This window comes from Vipera berus, assembly GCF_964194415.1.
Source record: "Vipera berus genome assembly, chromosome: 3".
Lineage (NCBI taxonomy): Eukaryota > Metazoa > Chordata > Lepidosauria > Squamata > Viperidae > Vipera > Vipera berus.
Genome location: NC_138204.1, coordinates 52,873,875 through 52,891,982, shown reverse-complemented (window position 1 = coordinate 52,891,982; position 18,108 = coordinate 52,873,875). Strand labels below are relative to the sequence as shown.

Genomic DNA, 18,108 nt, shown 5'->3' with positions numbered 1-18,108 from the left:
ACGTCCTCAGACAAGCACTGGCTCTTCCGCTTTGAAAGGGAGATGAGCACCGGCCCCTAGAGTCGGAAATGACTAGCACACATGTGTGGGGGAACCTTTACCTTTACCTAAGGGAGTGTAGCTGTACAAAGTAGTTTAGCAAATGTTTAAAGGACTTTCAGGTTTGTGGTGACAAGCTATCATCCTCCTTTCTTTTTAAAGAAGTCCCAGTGGTGAATCCTCACCTTCCAACAAAAATTACACATTGGACCCAAATCCAGTCTCACCACAGTTCTTCATCGCAACTTTCCCCCCTTGGCTTTCTAGAAGATTCAACTCATCATCCAGCTGCCGAAGTGGAGTCTTCTCCCATCCAGAATAGCCCCTGGAAAGAAACTAGTTTGGATAAGCCCTATGAGAAGCCCAAGAAATCGTTGGAGTCCAACAACATGCTGAGGTCAGACTTCTTCCCTAGATCTTTCTACTGTGCTTTTCTCTTTGTTAAGATGTCTCTATTTGATTTCAAAGAGTGAAATATATGTAAATCGTAATTTATAGAGAAGCAATACAATAACAATAACAATAACAATACAATACAATAACTTAGGGACGCGGTGGCTCAGTGGGTTAGGACACTAAGCTTGTCGATCAGAAGGTCGGCAGTTTGGCGGATCAAATCCCGAGTGCCGCGTAACAGAGTGAGCGCCTGTTACTCGTCCCAGCTTCTGCCCACCTAGCAGTTCGAAAGCACGTAAAAATGCAAGTAGAAAAATAGGGACCACTCCGGTGGGAAGGTAACAGCGTTCCGTGCGCCTTTGGCGTCTAGTCATGCCGGCCACATGACCACGGAGACGTCTTCGGACAAGCGCTGGCTCTTCGGCTTTGAAACGGAGATGAGCACCGCCCCCTAGAGTCGGAAACGACTAGCACGCATGTGCGGGGGAACCTTTACCTTTACCTTTAATACAATAACTTGCAAAGTGTATTTGCAACGGTTGATGACCGGCAAGTTGAATGGAACTTTCTGGTTCGAATCTCAGCTTATTCATGGATTCTTAACATTATCCTTCTTTCCCCACTATATTAAAATTGCACTAGTCTACCTTGTTACATCGTTTATTGAACAGATAAGAAAAGTGCCATCAGTATATTTTGTATCCTGGCTGTATTATTAACTACATTGATTAAAAGTATTGATCACAGTGATAGAAGTCAAATGTTTATGATGGCTAATTTTTGCAAGTATCACTTACTTTTAAGATGTGCCTACAGATGAAATTATGAATTAGCATAGTAAATTGATAGTCATGGATTTAGGGAAAGGTTTGATTCATTTTGACCCTCTTGATTTTGTCAGTGGCAATATCCCAAAGGTGCTTTTTCAAAAGGCAACTGGACGTTGTTTTTCCTTCTCAGCTCAGAAGAAGCATCTTGGATGAGAAGCGAATCATCTTCAAGGAAAAACAAAGTCCGGTTGTCTATTGAAAAAGTATCTTTGAGACAACCATGATCTGGATGACTGAGAATCTTCATAGACAATCAGTGACAATAGTATAGCTATTTTTTAAAAAAAACAACCCTAATTTATATTTTGTGGCGATGCCATGGTAAGAGCATTACCTGAAACTTTTTTCCTGCTCCTGCAATTCAGGTAGATGGAAAATTGGAGACATCCAAAGTATTTACCGGTCTTGTCCTGTCCCTTTAGTGTCCTTCTTTACAAGACAAATCCATTATAAGAATATTACAAGACAAATATGATGGAAGTTAATGGCTGGATAGTGCCAACATAACATTTTAATTTTGAAAAAGACACTTAAAAGATGCCAGCATGATTTGGCATATTACAGGGAAGAAGATTGTTCCACAAGACAGGTGCCATCATGGATAAGGCCCTCTTCCATGTCAATTTCAAACAGCAAATTCCTGTTTTCCCAAAAGATTGTACTGTAGATGCCTGGAAAGCTGATGTACAGGTAGTCCTTGATTTACAACGGTTCATTTAGTGATCATTCAAAGTTACGATAGCACTGAAAAAAGTGACATGACCATTTTCACACTGACCGCCATTGCAGCATTCCCATGGTCATGTGATCAAAATTCGGACACTTGGCAACTGGCTCCTGTTTATGAAGGATCTAGAGTCCCTTCTGGCAAGCAAAGTCAATGGGAAAGCCCAATTCACTTAACAACTGACTTAACAACTCAGTGATTCACTTAACAACTGTGGCAAGAAAAGTCATAAAATGGGGCAAAATTCATTAAACAAATGTCTTACTTAACAACAGAAATTATGGGCTCAATTGTGGTCGTGAGTCAAGGACTACCTGTACTTGAAGCCTTGTTTCAGGTATATATTCACCCCAGCACCTTCAATCTAGCTGGCAGCCCTGGCATCATATGCATATAATATGGGATGGAACTCCAGTGGATATTCTGTCCTGTCCTGGTACTGATTGAAGCATCTGCCCAAAGGCCAAGGCAACCACATATGCAAGTAGTCCTTGACTTATGACTACATTTGGGATCAAAATGCTCTTTGACCCAGAATATCAGAGTTAGCTAAACCTGAACAGTTGTTTTATTGACACCCATCAGTCTTCAGACTTTCCTTTTGCTTCTGTTCTGTTTCAGAAATAAAGGGGAAAGAACTACTTCTATAGCCCTTAACCAGTGGCCCTCGGTTTGCTTGTAGAAAAACAATGGTAACTGGGAAGTAGACAGAAAAACTGTTTCTTACTTTTTATCTCATTGTATCCTGTTATAGCACAGCAAGCATAATGTCCTCACCGGCACCCAGCCCTTCCCTTCAGAGGGCAGTTGAGACACATCTGTGTCACTTGGATCTGCCTAGGAAGCTGGAAGTAAGAAGACAGGCTGGTTCCAGTGCCCCTCCAACCCCAGAATTCCCAGGAAGGAGAGGACAGTCTCAGCTGATTAGGTATTGCAAAGCTTTAGGTACCATATATTTGCAGAGGTCTTCAAACTCGGCCCTTTTATGACTCATGGACTTCAACTCCCAGAATTCCTCAGCCAGGCACACTGGCTGAGGAATTCTGGGAATTGAAGTCCATGAGTCATAAAAGGGCCGAGTTTGAAGACCCCTGTATTAAAGCATTCCTATGGTTCCATGTGCTTTAAACATGCAGTTTAAACTTGCTTGTGATAAACACACGTCCATCATCTGGCAAAAATTAACAAAAATATAAACAAACAAACTCAAAGGGCAGACTCAATGGACCACTAGGTCTTTTTCTGCCGTCAGTTTTCTGTGTTTCTAGGATTACCTTGCCTAACCCAACAGTGGATTTTGACAACAAGCAGGCACTTTAAATGTTTATTGTAGCCAGAATAAATTAAATTCATACAATGCAGACATTTATGTATCTCCCAAAATACAGAGCCTTGAGAATCTTAGCTCTCATTTTTAAAAAGCTTCTAGTCTTTAATGCCTCTGAAGGTAGCTTTGCACAAGAGATTAGTGTTTAGCGAATAGTGTCAGTTAGAACAGACATGTCAAACACAAGGCCCGGGGGCCGGATCCGGCCCGCAAAGTGGTTTCATGTGGCCCGCGAAGCCATCCTGGAAACAGTGAGGGAACGGCCCCCACTGCCTTGGCCCTGGCCCAGAGACCCTCCTTCTGCCAGAGACCCTCAGATCTGTCCCACTCCTGCCCAGGCCCCCATAGGCACCCTTGATGCGAAAGATGTAGAGCTGGCCACGCCCACCCAGTAGGCCATATGCACTCTAGCCACGCCCACCCAGTAGGCCACGCCCACCCTGGCCATACCCACCTGGCCCCCTGAGGGCAACCGCAATGCTGATGCGGCCCTCAATGAAATTGAGTTTGACACCCCTGAGCTAGAAGGAGGAGGCCAACGGAACATGTACTATAAGCAAAATAATTAAAATAAAGAAATATATGGACATTGGGGGAGGGGGAATTTGACTCAAATTGCAATTTTGATTGGGATGGAGAGAACTATAGATGGCATATTGCCCTGAAATGAGAGATGTGAAAGAAAGGTGAAACTGAATGTAAGTATGTCTGCTACTTGACCCTATTCATAGATCTATATAAATGGGTATGAAATAAAAAAGTAAGTTATCCACTAAAGAAGTCAGAAATATAGCCTTAAATATTTCCTTAGAACATGGGTGTCCAACCGTGGCAACTTTAAAACCTGTGGATTTCAACTCCCACAGAGATGTTTGGGCATCCCTCAGTTAAATGAACATTTATGGCATAGGCATGCAATGAGATACAGTAGGAAAGGCCAGTCATAAGTAGAATGCACTGTAGACAGAATGAAATGTATGGAAGTTCTGAACTCTACATTTTAAGAGTTTTTGTGTTTAGCAACTTAAGATTTTGAGAAAATAGTGTCATGTTCCCACTTTTCCCCAGGATCAAACAAAAGAGCCATGGTGGCGTAGTGGTTAGAATGCAGTCCTGCAGGCTAACTCACTGCTCAGTCCAGGAGTTCAATTCTGAATGGCTCAAGGTTAACTCAGCCTTCCATCCTTCCGAGATCGGTAAAATGAGGACCCAGATTGCTGGGGGACAAATGCTGACTCTGTAAACCACTTAGAGAGGGTTTTAATGCACTATGAAGTAGTATATAAGTCTAAGTGCTGTTTTTCTATTGCTATTGCTCCTGACATTTGTAGTCTTAACTAGTTTATTCTGGCCCACAGGGTATGTTCAACTCGGGAAAGTTTGGAGTCCCGTGGAAGAAGTGCACTACCCAGGCGACGCCCCACCTACTATACCGTGACTGTCCCCGAGTTCTGTTTCTCTGCATCCAATCCTAAACCTGCTCTGAAAGCCAACTTTCACTCTGCTTCAGAAGATAGCAGTTCAGATGTCTCCAGCATCTCTTATACAACATCTGCCGGCAGCAGCAGCCCAGACATTTCCTTTATGAAGCCAGCATCTGTCGTGCCCAAGGAGGAGCCCACACAGCTGTTCCATAGCCAGGTCTGCAAGGGGCAAGAAGCAGAATACCACCGCCTGTGCCCTCAGAACCTGCGTTCAGGACCAGGTTTTTTCCCTGCCACAGAACACGTGCCCAGTAGCCACCTGACTGCTGGGAGAGAGCTCTGCCACGGTCGGCCATCTTTTCTCTCTGGCAGCCCAGCCCACTTTGCCTACAAGGAAGAAGCAGTGCCAGTTAGATTCCACAGGTCAGTTGTAGCCCACAGCAGGGTAGTTCGCACACCATCCTTGAAGGACTTTGTCCCAGTGGGTCCTCGAGTTCTCTCCAAGGCGGCAGTGACAGAAGAGTTAAAATCCTGGCACGAACGAACCCGTCTGCGCAACGCGCGTCCACATTCCCTGGATAGGCAAGGGGCTTTCCGTGTGCGCAGTGTGCCAGGCAGAGAACTGCATTCTCCGTGTTCCTTTGGGCATCAAATTCAGGTAAGACTGTATAGCAGCTCTAGGGAGAGGTGAACCAGCATTTTCCTAATTCTCTCCCACCTTGCCCTAAGCTGGCAGCTTTCCTACAGCAAGAACGGTGAATAAAGTAATGGGTTATGTTAGCCAGTGTTGTTGAACTCCTAAAAACCCACATTAGGAGTGGGCCAACTCCAGTGCTGGCTTACACCATCTGGACACACAAGACAAAGCAACTAAACTTAAGTAAATGGAAAACATGGTGGAGGAGTGCTTTCTAACTGAATTTGATGGATGCCAACAAAAATGGAGAACAACCCATGATGTTGTCTACCACCAATGCACGTTCCTTTTAGATATAAATACGAAGATCAAGAAATTATCAAGGAAAAAAATGGCTTTTTATTCTTTTTGCAAACTTTCTCCTCCTGCCTCTCCAAATTTGGGAGACAGGAGAAAAAGAGCTTATGCAAATTTCCAATTATTTTTGTTTTAAATGATATGTTAATTCATTAAGAGGTGAAAGAAATTTAGATATGCTTGGAAATGTGTCAACTCAAAGAGTAAACAAACACGTGAAACAATAAGAAAGTTTGTCTCAATGTGGGCTAGCTTTCTTATTTTCAAAAGATCATGAAATTTGTAAAATAGCCAAAATCAAGGGTCAAAAGAAGTAAATCATTATAAACACTTTTTAACTGCATAACAAAGCATATTTTTATAAGCAAGCTAACTTATTTATGTAGAACAGGCGTTATGATATGAGAGCTTGATATTTGTAAAATCTGTTAGAAATTAAGAATTGCATACATTTCTATCTAGGTAAAGGTAAAGGTAAAGGTTCCCCCGCACATGCGTGCTAGTTGTTTCCGACTCTAGGGGCTGGTGCTCATCTCCGTTTCAAAGCTGATGAGCCAGCGCTTGTCCGAGGACGTCTCCGTGGTCATGTGGCCGGCATGACTAGACGCCAAAGGCACACAGAACGCTGTTTCCTTCCCACCGTAGCGGTTCCTATTTTTCTACTTGCATTTTTACGTGCTTTTGAACTGCTAGGTTGGCAGAAACTGGGATGAGTAACAGGCGCTCACTCTCTAACGCGGCACTCGGGATTCGACCCGCCAAACTGCCGACCTTCTGATCAACAAGCTCAGCATCCTCACCCACTGAGCTACCGCGTCGCTTTCTATGTACTTCCTTCCAATTTCTGTTTTTCCCTCCATTCATGATTTTCTGATTATTTTAACATTTCATTATGTATTTGATGTATATGCTACCTGACACTAGAATGACTCCGGGCAGCTCACTATGTAGCTTTTTTTTAAAAAAAATATAGATTAAAAAAGTCAAATTAAAAAAAACAAGGTAGATAAAAAAGAAAAGAGTGAATTCTGCCAACCACTCAAAAACATACACAAGCACACCACAAAGAACTTCATCCACCTTAGCCCAGGGCCTGAGAGAACAGACAGTTCTTTAATATTAGAACTGTGCCTTCTATTATTGTGCTTCGGAGTTCTTGGTGCTCTCTGAGCTTGGTTGTTTTCTTGCAGACATTTCATTAGCAAACTAGATAATATCATCAGGGCAGATGTTGTTACTTAGTTTATTAATGAAATGTCTGCAAGACAACAACCAAGCTCAAGGACCACTCAGTTCAACCGTGAGCTTGTGATACCACCTTTCCTAAAACAATATTTTAAAATGTCCTTTTCCAAGTAACAGATGTATGCAGTAAGAGGAGTTGATGTTCAGTACACTTATGGGTCATCAATGTCAATAGGAATTGCTTAAGCCTATGGCAAAGAGTGAAATGATCGGATGATAATCACTAAACTTTGCCCACTGTACTTCCACTGAACTCATCCCTGATTTGATAAATTGCATCTTTTGTTCAGTTTAAGTTTATTTGAGACTGGTTGTTTGCTGGGAAATGGTTAAACTGCACCCAAGTTCAGTTGTTTTGAGCAGCCTTTCTGAGCCTAGTGTCTTCTGGAGACTTGGTCTTCCACAATTCCATACTAATTCTTTTGGAGGGCATCCGATGGAAAAAGCTGGTCAATTGCTTTTGAGGTTTATAGCAAAGGCCTTGCTAGCTTAGCTGAATTTGGTTGATGTCAAATGGCTACACAGAATCAGACCTGGTTATTAGTCGGGTTCCAGATCATAAAAAAAAAATCAAAAAAAAAAAATCCAAGGCTGTAAGCTAGATTGAAAAGTTGAAAAAGTCTTGAAAGAAGGCAGTGGCAAATTTTGTGTGGTTGACAAGAATGATCCCAATTTCTGGCCATTCTCATGCGGTCAACAGTTGTCACGTTGGACTTGAGGGAATATTTTTATTTTATCTTTGTCAGGGCAGAGGATTCTGGGAATGCTTCTGCCACCTACTTTCAGAAAAGTAGCCATTGAAAGAAATCTGTGTGGCATGGATATTTTTTGTTTGTTTGTTCTGGATTTCTCCCCCCCCCACTCCAGATGTGTGAATGTTTCACAAGGAGTAAAACTTTCATCTCTTTGGACATCTCCCTTGCCTGGAGTGCAGGCCCTCACCATGCAAGCATGAGCTTGCCCTTGGTTTCCTCCTCTCATAATCCCTAATGCTTACCTTCCACTCCTTTGAAACAGAGCTGCAAAATTGTTATCCTAGGAAGTGGTTGCATGAGCTAGAAAGGCAGGTTCTTGAACAGCTCACTGCATTTTTTCCCCTAATCTGTTTTAAGTAGAACACCGAACCCATGCAGCGGTGTCATGGGAGAGTAACCCTTCACAATGCTCTTATCACCAGTGCTGAAAGTCCATTGTTAAAATCATGGGTCGGTTTGTGAGCTTCGAAGTTAAGAATTCTAGATACAAATTTGTTCTACGTTCAACTGCATGAAATCTGCTTCATGTTTATCAGCCTGAGAAACATTGCTTGCCCCGTGTGGGCATCACATTAAATGGCCTTTAGTCTACAAACTGATTTCATATTACATATGCTAGTCTTTTAAGATTCTCCTAGTGCTTCTTGCAATTGCCACAACAGGCTAATGTAGCTGATCTTCTGGACCATCTGGCCTGTTACTCAGGCCATTAACTGTGAATGAAAATGAATAGAAACCTGGTGGGTTTCACTTCAGTTGTGAACTATTTCAGGTATTAACAAATTAGCAGAGACGTTCCCTATTCTTGCTGTTTCCTGAGCTCTCATATCCATAGTTGTTTAAATGTACAGCACTGCAAGTAGAATGGGAAATTCTAAAACATGAATTAATAATCTGTAAGCCCCATGCAGCCAGCCAGTTGCCACTTAATTGCCATCTTCCCGAATTTTCTCCTAAGAGGTGCTACTGATTTTAGAGGGGAGTACATAAAAATGATCCACCTGTTACACCATCTTCTCTAAATCAGTCCTGATGTTAACATGCAGGCTGTTGGGCACACAGTTTAAGGCAGAAGATAATGTAATCCTATCTATTTGTCACATACTTTTTCCCTCTCTCTTAATAGATTAGTTTCTTAAGAGGCAGTTAAATGGTTAGTTCCCTTAGATATTGAATTATAACATGTATCCTATTGCATTTCTATGGCTCCACATTACAGTGATTTTATTATGGTTTTATCTTAATTTAATATTTTATCTCCTATATTGTAGTGTGTGTGTGTGTGTGTGTGTGTGTGTGTGTACACATACACACACTGATGCTTACAAATACACACATACACACACTGATGCTTTACTTAAACTAAATTTGTATAGCAAAGATTGCATGATCTCTGTAGATGCCATACGCTAAATAAAAATAAAATAGATGAATTATAATGGTAGTAGAATAAACAGGTAATGGGAAGCCTTGCTAAAATAACACTTTTATTAAAGGTTTTCTTTTGAATTTTCAGGTACCTCGTGTCCATATCCTCAAACGCTCTCCTGAAGGAGCCCCTGTGCAGGTCTACGTCCCAGAAAATGGAGAAATCATTACTCAGGTTTAGATGTTGCTAGACCCTGGCAGCATGAGCAGGATGATTACCTCTTAGGCCCTTGTCTGGGAGGGGAAGAAGAGGCCTTAATTCAAGTCTTGACATGTTCTTGCATCTTGTATTCCTTCTATTTAGAAGAGAAACTTTGGGACTTGTTCTGCAAGCTACGTGAGATCATGTTCCTATGATGTTGATACAGTGTACTGGTGACAACAGAAGTTATGTTTCTTGTATTATATGAAATATAGATCAGAGTAACTAGGGTTTGTCTGCCTATTTATTCTCTCCTAGGTCTGTGCTGGAAACAGAGTGTCTATAGATTATGGAAATGAAATTGGGGTAGGATTTTTGTAGTCAGAGCTATTTCTGACTACAACTTACTTTCTGGGGGAAGTAGAATGTACGTGTACCTACACAAGTTCCTTCCCAATTACTAGATTTGCCTTCTTTGTTCCTAAAGAAAGCTACCTGATGCAGCCAATGGTCTGCCTTAGTGTACTTCATACTCCGCTCTGTTATTCTGCCTTTTTTTAGACTAATGGAATTCACAGATCTTGCTATCTCTGTGAACCTGTTTATGAATCCTTATTTTCAGTTTTGTATTAAAGAGGCCCATTTTGATGGATGAACTATGTAACATATTGCTCAATTTTTGTATGCAATCCTCATTAAATTATGGAAGCAGAGGGTTGCCTATATAGAACAAATTGCACGTCACATAGTTGATAATCATCTAGCACCAAGCCCAGCTTTAATTTTATAGCAGAAGAGATTGATGACCGGTTGGTCAACTGTAAGAAAACAAGTCACTATTCACTGACCTCTTTGGCAAGAAACAAGATGGTTTACACAAAGACATACTCAGACCGTTAAACTTATGGCCAGAAAGTAGTTTTATAGGTTAATAAGGTGTGTAATTCAACAATAAATTCAGCAACCTTAGAATTGAACAACATGTGTGTGGAGTATTTATTTATTTATTTATTTATTTTATTTATTTATTATTGGGACTTATATGCCGCCCTATCTCCTGAAGGACTCAGGGCAGCTAACAACAATAACATACAATAAATACAGAAGTTAAGATAAAATTAAAGGCCTCTGTACAATAAATTAAAATTAAAATAAATTAAAAATTAGAGTTAAAAAATTAAAAACATAATTAAAATCCCTGTCAGTCCAGGTCAGCCAGGTGGAAAAGGAGTGTTTTGAGGCCGTGGCGAAAGGACTGGAGTAACTAACCTGGGATGATCTATACCTAAATGGAAACACTTGCTGGGCTGTTTTTATTCCAAAGATGGACTAAAACATAGTTCCTCTGGGTACAAGTGGGTCAGGGAGGGGAGGAGCAGGGAAAAGCCAAGTTTGAAGGCATATGCAAACTTTTGCGGTGACAGTGACAACGTAGGACAGAGAAGGCACTGGAAAGATCAGAAGCAGGTGGGCCAGTGCCACACTGGAACTTTGTGGTGGTAGCTGACTAGAGGCCGGAGAAGAGGGCAAAATATACCACTGTATAACAATTACTCCACAATCCCTCTGAATGCCATTTTAGCAGAAACCTTGGGCGATGGAAATGTTGTGGGTTTTCTTTCTACCAAGCCACAACCGATCCAAAACATTTTTGGTTTATCATGGATCCCAACCAAAACATTTTCCCCTGCAGTATTTTCTATATATCCTTACCGCAAACCATAGCCTACAGGGTGAAGATAAGTCTTAATTTTTGTATCACTCTTGCATTTAAGTTGAGAGTTCTCAAGTTAAAATTCAGTCCTGCTCAAGGGTATATACTATATTTCTACATTTTGGTAAATTATTAGTACTGCCCACCATTTTCCTGTTAGTGTTCTATGCCTTTTGACTTCATTAAAAGTAGAAATCAAGCTAAGGAAATGTTCGATCTATTTACATTATTAAAGAAAAATGTTGGCAATGTTCTGATGACTTTGTTGTCCTTCAGTTATGAAGGGGAAAGAGAACCAAAAGACAGCCTTTTGTTAGTCATTTTATATGTTAGGATTCAACATCTTCAAATGACATGATTTTTCTTCCCCCAGTTACTCCAATACAGTATGTCAGAATTAAAACTTGTCCTCTCCAGTTTTCAAGGTTTTTTTTTCACAAAGTGAAAACAAATACCTATGGAAAAGATCCTCTTTGCTTCAACTTTATATTAAAAATTGCATTGAGTTTGATTCAGCCCAGCCTAGAACTTTTAATGCCCAGATCTCTGCAAACAAATCTTTGTGAACACTGTTTAAATAATTAAATGTTTAAATGAGAAATAAGGCAATTTGTACAACAACAATGGTTTTGAGCATCTTGGGGCTGCTTCATTCCTAATCACTAGAAACTTTTTTGTATCATTTATCTCACTTTTCACACTTCTTGTTTTGTCCACTTAAGGGATAGTTTAGTAGTCTAGAAAGCATTAAAAAAGTAGGATAATAATAAGTCAGCTACCCTAGAATAAGTATAGACTTTGTCTCTTACTTTGTTGTATTCTGATTTGAAAATTGGGGGAGGGAGTAATTTTGCTTGAACACATAGATGTTATCGGGCGATAAGAGTTTGGGAAAGAAATGTTTTTTTAAAGTTAATTTCTCTCCCTTCAAGATCATTCACTATGCAGAAAATGTTTACCTTTCAGGGCAAAGAATGAATGTTAAGGGATACTGAAAGACTATGAGCTATTTTATCAGATTAGGCCTGTGAGACTAAAGTTCTCCATGTCTGCACAGGGCCATTTCCAATTTCCTAGCTATTTTTAAACCTTGCATTTGTTCTGTAATAGCTTAGGGATCCAACTTCTCAAACCCACAAGCTTCTGATTTAATGTTTTTTAAAGTTTTTGCATTAGCCTTTTAATGTAAAAACCAGACTTGAGATTTCAGTTGAACAAATTTATTACCAGGAGGAACAAAAACATTCATTGGAAAACCATGTACATCAGAAACATTAAATAACTTACATTATTTACACAGAGGTATAAAATATTACATACATTGTATCTTTACATGCACACGCACGCACGCACACACACACACACACAGACAATATCATTTTTGCCAGATGACACAGTCCTCACAGAAGCCCCAGACAAGCACCAGTGTTCTCTATGGGTAAAAACCCTGACCTTTCAGGATAAGCAAAGGCACCTGTTGTTTGAAACAAAATTTCAACCTGGCCACATCCAGGTGTGCTGGGACTGTAACTAAAACAATTGTCCCAACCCTAGACTGAGGTGGCTGGTGTACATTAGTACACAATCAGTAGGTGTCTTAAACTGAGAGTTTAGCCTTAGGGACAGCATGATAACATGTTCTAAAACATCCTTGCAGATGATGTAAAATCATTATTAGTCTTATTACGGTAACCTGTTGTTCAGCTCTTGAAAATTATGAGAGAGATGAAATGTCCATTGTTGGTTGCTTTGTATCCTCTCAATTATGTGCTTCAAGTACAATCAACAATAGGGTAAACTATACATACTAAACCCAAGAAATCAGCTCAATTCCACTTCCGCTACATCCATGAGATCGGAAGTATTAAAAGAGACAAAGTTCACTCCCCCCCCTCCCAGAAAATGGAGACTAACTCTGTGCCAAAGGACGAGAAAGCAAGAGCCACCCAGGACTCTATGGCAAATGCGGGCAGTAATTGAAGAAGGAATGTGTGGCTTCCACCAGCTTTCCTTGAATCTGAGCTGGCTACGTGAGGAAAGATGGAAGATGAAGTACAACTTCTGGAGGACCACAAATCACACAATCCTTTATTTAACCTATAAAAAGTATCCCCTGGCAGATAGATTTAGACATATTAGTAGCATCTTTTGGATGCTTCATATTCTTTGTTCTAAATAAATTATGTAAGTCAATGGAAAACACTGAGTTAATTCACAATCTATTCATAGATTTGTGAAGGCAAAAAAATTCAAAGGGGACACAAACTTCCCTAAATAGCAAAAAAACAAACAAACAAACCATAATTTGGGTTCCATGTGCAGAAGTAAAGATTGTGCCGATTTTGTGGAAGATTATCCTCTTCCCATCTTGGAATCATATGGCCCACCTCCCCACTCCGTTTAGAGTGCTGAGTTAAGACTGCAAAAGACACCAAGATGCAGTAAACACAGTACAATGTTAATATGTAAATGCTCGCTCTGAGATTAAACAGAGGCCAGCTTCTTTCATCCTGCTTTCCTCTTAAGCTCAGAAATTGAGAGCAGTGATACTGTGCGTTTCCCAGACCAATTCAAGTTTTATTAACAATCAGAAAAAAAACAAGAAAATGAGAAAACACCTTGGACCATGAGGTAGGTTAACTCAAAACAAGCTCTCACCCTCTTAAAATCTCAGTCACACACCTGCTGCCCCCCCCTTCACCCCCAATTGCACAAGACAAAACACAGAATCATTTGAACACCTATTTAGAATTACAATACAACTTTCCACTTGGCTGGAAGAATCAGCAGCTTAAGTGTAGAGAAAGGAATTTTCATAACACAAAGGAATGGACAGAATTCCAACCTAATCCAGGGCAGTAGAGCAAAGGCTCCTACAAAGTAAAAGCAGAGCTGTAGAATGGTCCAAAGCATTCAGAAAGCAAATTGCTTTAACCTGCTGGTCCATATTTCCCTATTAGCGAATGAATTTCCAAAGTCTGCTGCTGAGCAATCAGTTTAAATCCTTGATCCTCTGATGGAAGAGTGCAATGCAAGTTAGAAGTTTAAGGATGAATCTATAACAGTGTGAAGAGTGTTCAATCAATCCTCAAGTAAGGCTTCCGCAGCCCTGCTATATTGCACACAGACGGAAGCTTCTCCCAAAGACTGATAGATCTTCAAGGGCTTAAGCCAATGTTTGCTGCTAAGCATCAAGCGCAGTGAACAATATCCTGTGAAAAATTCAAGTTTCTAAACGCAGAGCGTCAACTTTTATCTATTTGCTCCTTCTTGTGACATGGAAATGTGAATGTTTGAAAAAGATGTAAACAAAAAGAGATGCTGGGGGTGAGATTAAGAGGGGCAGGCTCATTACCTCCCCAGTAATACAGGAACGCATTGCAACACCCTTGTGCTTAGCAATTCAAATCTTCCTTACCCTGTTTGAAAGCTGGAAGGGAAGATTCCACGTTATTTTCTGTTCCCTGACAAAGGAGGGGACAAAATGTCCTTTTTCCTGTGATAGGGGTCTGCAGTCACTGCCATTTTACCAAAATACAATAAAAAGCTCTGCAAGTTGAGAATGGCATGTCTAGGCTACTTCTTTGCCAGAACTGCTGAATGATGGCATGAAGGAGAATCCTAAATGTATTTAATCAGTTTAGGTCTCTCTTTCTTGTTGCTTATCTAACATTTAGAAAAAAGCATCCAGCTTTATAACTGGTATTCAGGAAACAACAACTCTTCTGACGTTATCCAAGTTCATCAAATCAGCTACTAAGTATATCACTCTGTTTAATACAATTGTTAGTTGTCTTTTTTCTTTTAATACTGCCATTCCAGGAATCTGGGAAAATCAACTTCAAAGAGTATTTGGCAAATGAAATAGAAAACCTCTGAGCAATTCTTAATCTATAGTGACCACTGAGAAGCACTACATTATGTGCTCAGATTAAAGTGGCTCATTTTCTTGCATTCTCCTCCAATCCTTCTCCCTTTCAAAAAGAAAACAAATAGCAATTCACAGAGAAAAGTAAGAAATAAAAGTCAGTACTTAAACAAATCCTCCTGAAAGACCAACTAGAACAAGAAATACCCCCTAAAACAATCGCAATCAACTATCCAGGAAGGAATTGGCAACCCTTGATTTTCTCTCTAATTATTTTCACCGTTAGGTCTTATGGGCATAAGCAGGATATACAGTAGGCAGTTCCTGGAGAGCTGGAAACCACGAGAAAAACTTGTTTAATTATACTAGGATGAAAAATCTCATTTCGATTTGTAGACTTGTCAGATGGATTCTGACTGAAAGGACCTGAGCACCAAATTTTGTCTTCTTCTTTTGGCTCTCTTTTACAGTGGCTGCCATCATAGACACCTGACAAACGGGGAGACTTGAACATGTAAAGGAAAAGGCTTCCTTTGCCTTCTCCAACCCATGTACTTGTCAGAAAACCAAGCAGCCTTCTCATCCTGAAGCCCTGGGTGTGAGAGAGATTAACTACTACTTCCTAGCCAAGCTCCATCTTAGTCTTCTTAAGGCCATAGCTGTTTTTTCCCCTCAACTTCTAGGTTGTGCTGTTCAGTAGCTTCCTGGCACTCCAGAGCTTCACTGTGCAGTCACTGGGAATAAAGGTAAAAGGGTAAGAATGTGAGGAATATCAGGTAAAAAAAGCAAAGCTTGTACATTTGAAACCAAAGCATTACATGAGCTGAGAAACAGAAAAAAATGAAAGCCAAATTACTTATTACATTAAATGTACTTTAAAATGGTATACTTTAAAATGGCATACCAGCACATTTTCATTTTGAAGGAAAAGAACTACAGGAATCCCTGATCTTTGGTGCTTTCCTGATATAAGCCATCATTCTGTTTATCCCCAATATCTTCTATTTCTCCCTAAAGATGCCATTTTATTGCAAATTGCAACTTAGGGAATAAATGAGATTTGGCAGATCTGGATGCAATTTACCACCACCCCAACCAAGGTCTCATGTAACTGCTTTTCCTTCAACATAAAATTGACTAATTTAAGTGTACGTTTATAAAGCAGGTTCAATGAAACGTATTTTACATTAGTTTGGACACTATTATTTTACTCTGCCTAGTAGAGAAGTTTTAGGTCTTTCCCATCTTTCGTGCTCGTGACACCCAAAGGCTTAGAAACTACTCTTGAGCTCATTACCTTATTCTGACACATATGGAGAGGGGTCTAGAGATCTTCAAAGTTTTTTTTTTACTAGATTTCTATTCCATATTTCCTCCAGGAAATCCAGATGGCTTACTGAGGGCTCTCCATTCGTTTCATCCTCTCAGCAACAATGGGTTGGGCTGAGAGAGAGAGAGTGAGTGACCCAAAGTCACTCAGGGAGCTTACAAACCTGAGGGTGGTTTGACTCTATATCTCCTCATCTGTAGTCCAACATTTTCATCACTATATCACACTGACTGGTCCTCATACTGCAGAAACCAGGCAGTGAATTGGAAGTACCTGACTGGAAGCCAATTTGCCCTCAACACACTGATCTTGAGCTGATTTAACTAGGAACAAGTTTACACTTATTTCAGTATGGTAAAGTAAAGGTAAAGTTTCCCCCGCACATGCGTGCAAGTCGTTTCCAACTCTAGGGGCCGGTGCTCATCTCTGTTTCAAAGCCGAAGAGCCAGAGCTTGTCCGAGGACGTCTCCGTGGTCATGTGGCCGGCATGACTAGACGCCAAAGGCGCACGGAACGCTGTTACCTTCCCACCGTAGTGGTCCCTATTTTTCTACTTGCATTTTTACGTGCTTTCGAACTGCTAGCTTGGCAGAAGCTGGGACGAGTAACAGGCGCTCACTCTGTTACGCGGCACTCGGGATTCGACCTGCCAAACTGCCGACCATCTGATCGACAAGCTCAGCGTCCTAACCCACTGAGCCAGTGTTCAGTATGACAGGTTTCCAAATAAAGCACAAACCACTTGACATTGGAATCAAATTGGCAGAGTTAGGGAAGAATAGAAGGTGCATTTAGGATGTCCATTTAGGAGGTAAATTAGGGAATGAATTCTCCCTTAGAAGACACCTTCACTTACTGTCCCTTCAAAGGAAAGAAAAGCAAGTAAGCATTGCATACCGTCAAGAAGCAGCTGAAATCAGCTCCCAGAGAGAGGGACAGGGAAGACAAAGAGAGGCAGGGAGGGAGAACACAGCAAGAGAAAGTAAGCAGGAGAGTAGAGAAGAAGGAGGAAGGTCAAGGCAGACTGGTGGCACGGCCCTTGATGGCAAGGACGCGTCGTGGAAGGCAGGGGGTGAGCCCAGGCACGTAATTCCATAACTTTACCCGACAGTCACTGTGGCACAGAGAAAGAGAAACAGAAAGAAAAGAAGAAGAAGAAGAAGAGAAGAAGGAAGACAAGAAAAGGGGAAAAAAAAGAAACATGGTCGGAAAAGTGGAGATCAGAGATTGCCTTAGGGCAGGGCTTTTCAACCTTTTCACCCATTGTACCACTTTTAGGATATGGCAACATCCGAGTACCACCAGTCACCTAGCAAGGTGTCAAAAACTTGATGACCAAAAAAAAAAAAAAAGGAAAAAAGTGATGAAGTACAGGTAGTCCTCGACTTACAACAGTTCGCTTAGTGACTGTTCAAAGTTACCATGGCACTGAAAAAAGTGCCCCCCAAGCCACAGCCGAGCAAGACACCTGCCTGCCCACTGGCGCTCTTTCTCCTGTTCGAGGTTTTCATTTTTGTGAGCATTTCTGTTGAGGATTGGCAGTGGGGGTGGGGTGGGGGGTGTTTGGTTTTTATTCCCCCCATCTGCTGGGTGGTTGCAGCAGGTTTTGGTCACTTCACATGACTCTGGGACACTGTGACCGTCATAAATATGAATCAGTTGCCAAGCATCTGAATCTGGAGATGCTGCAACATTCCAGCTGACTGGCGCTTCTTCTGGGCTCAGCAGAAGCACCGGCATCAGTGCTGAGCTCTAGCTGGAGCCTGGCACTGATCCTGGGGCTTCCCCTGAGCCCTGACAGCCCTACAGCTACAGCAGTCTCTCGCTCAGGCTTGTGTGGTGCTGCCACCGGTTCAGCTCATTCCCCTCCCCTGCTACTTTTCTAGGAT

At 41.2% G+C, this 18,108-nt stretch overlaps 2 protein-coding genes across 5 annotated transcripts in view; one reads left to right on the top strand and one right to left on the bottom strand.

The window, feature by feature from the left end:
* INAVA (innate immunity activator) overlaps positions 1–10,257 on the top strand; it is a 45,393-nt gene extending 35,136 nt beyond the window's left edge. For all 4 annotated transcript variants that reach the window (XM_081322185.1, XM_081322184.1, XM_081322186.1 and 1 more), the window contains 4 exons: positions 307–436; positions 2,747–2,920; positions 4,678–5,401; positions 9,254–10,257. In XM_081322185.1, the coding sequence (XP_081178311.1) occupies positions 307–436; positions 2,747–2,920; positions 4,678–5,401; positions 9,254–9,346 (1,121 nt within the window). In that variant the 3' untranslated portion in view covers positions 9,347–10,257. The remainder of the gene's footprint in view (positions 1–306; positions 437–2,746; positions 2,921–4,677; positions 5,402–9,253) is intronic.
* Positions 10,258–12,225: 1,968 nt separating this feature from the next.
* Positions 12,226–18,108, bottom strand: part of KIF21B (kinesin family member 21B) — a 68,207-nt gene continuing 62,324 nt past the window's right edge. Inside the window, exon 35 of the mRNA XM_081325733.1 lies at positions 12,226–15,623. Within this exon, the coding sequence (XP_081181859.1) occupies positions 15,569–15,623 (55 nt within the window). The 3' untranslated portion in view covers positions 12,226–15,568. The remainder of the gene's footprint in view (positions 15,624–18,108) is intronic.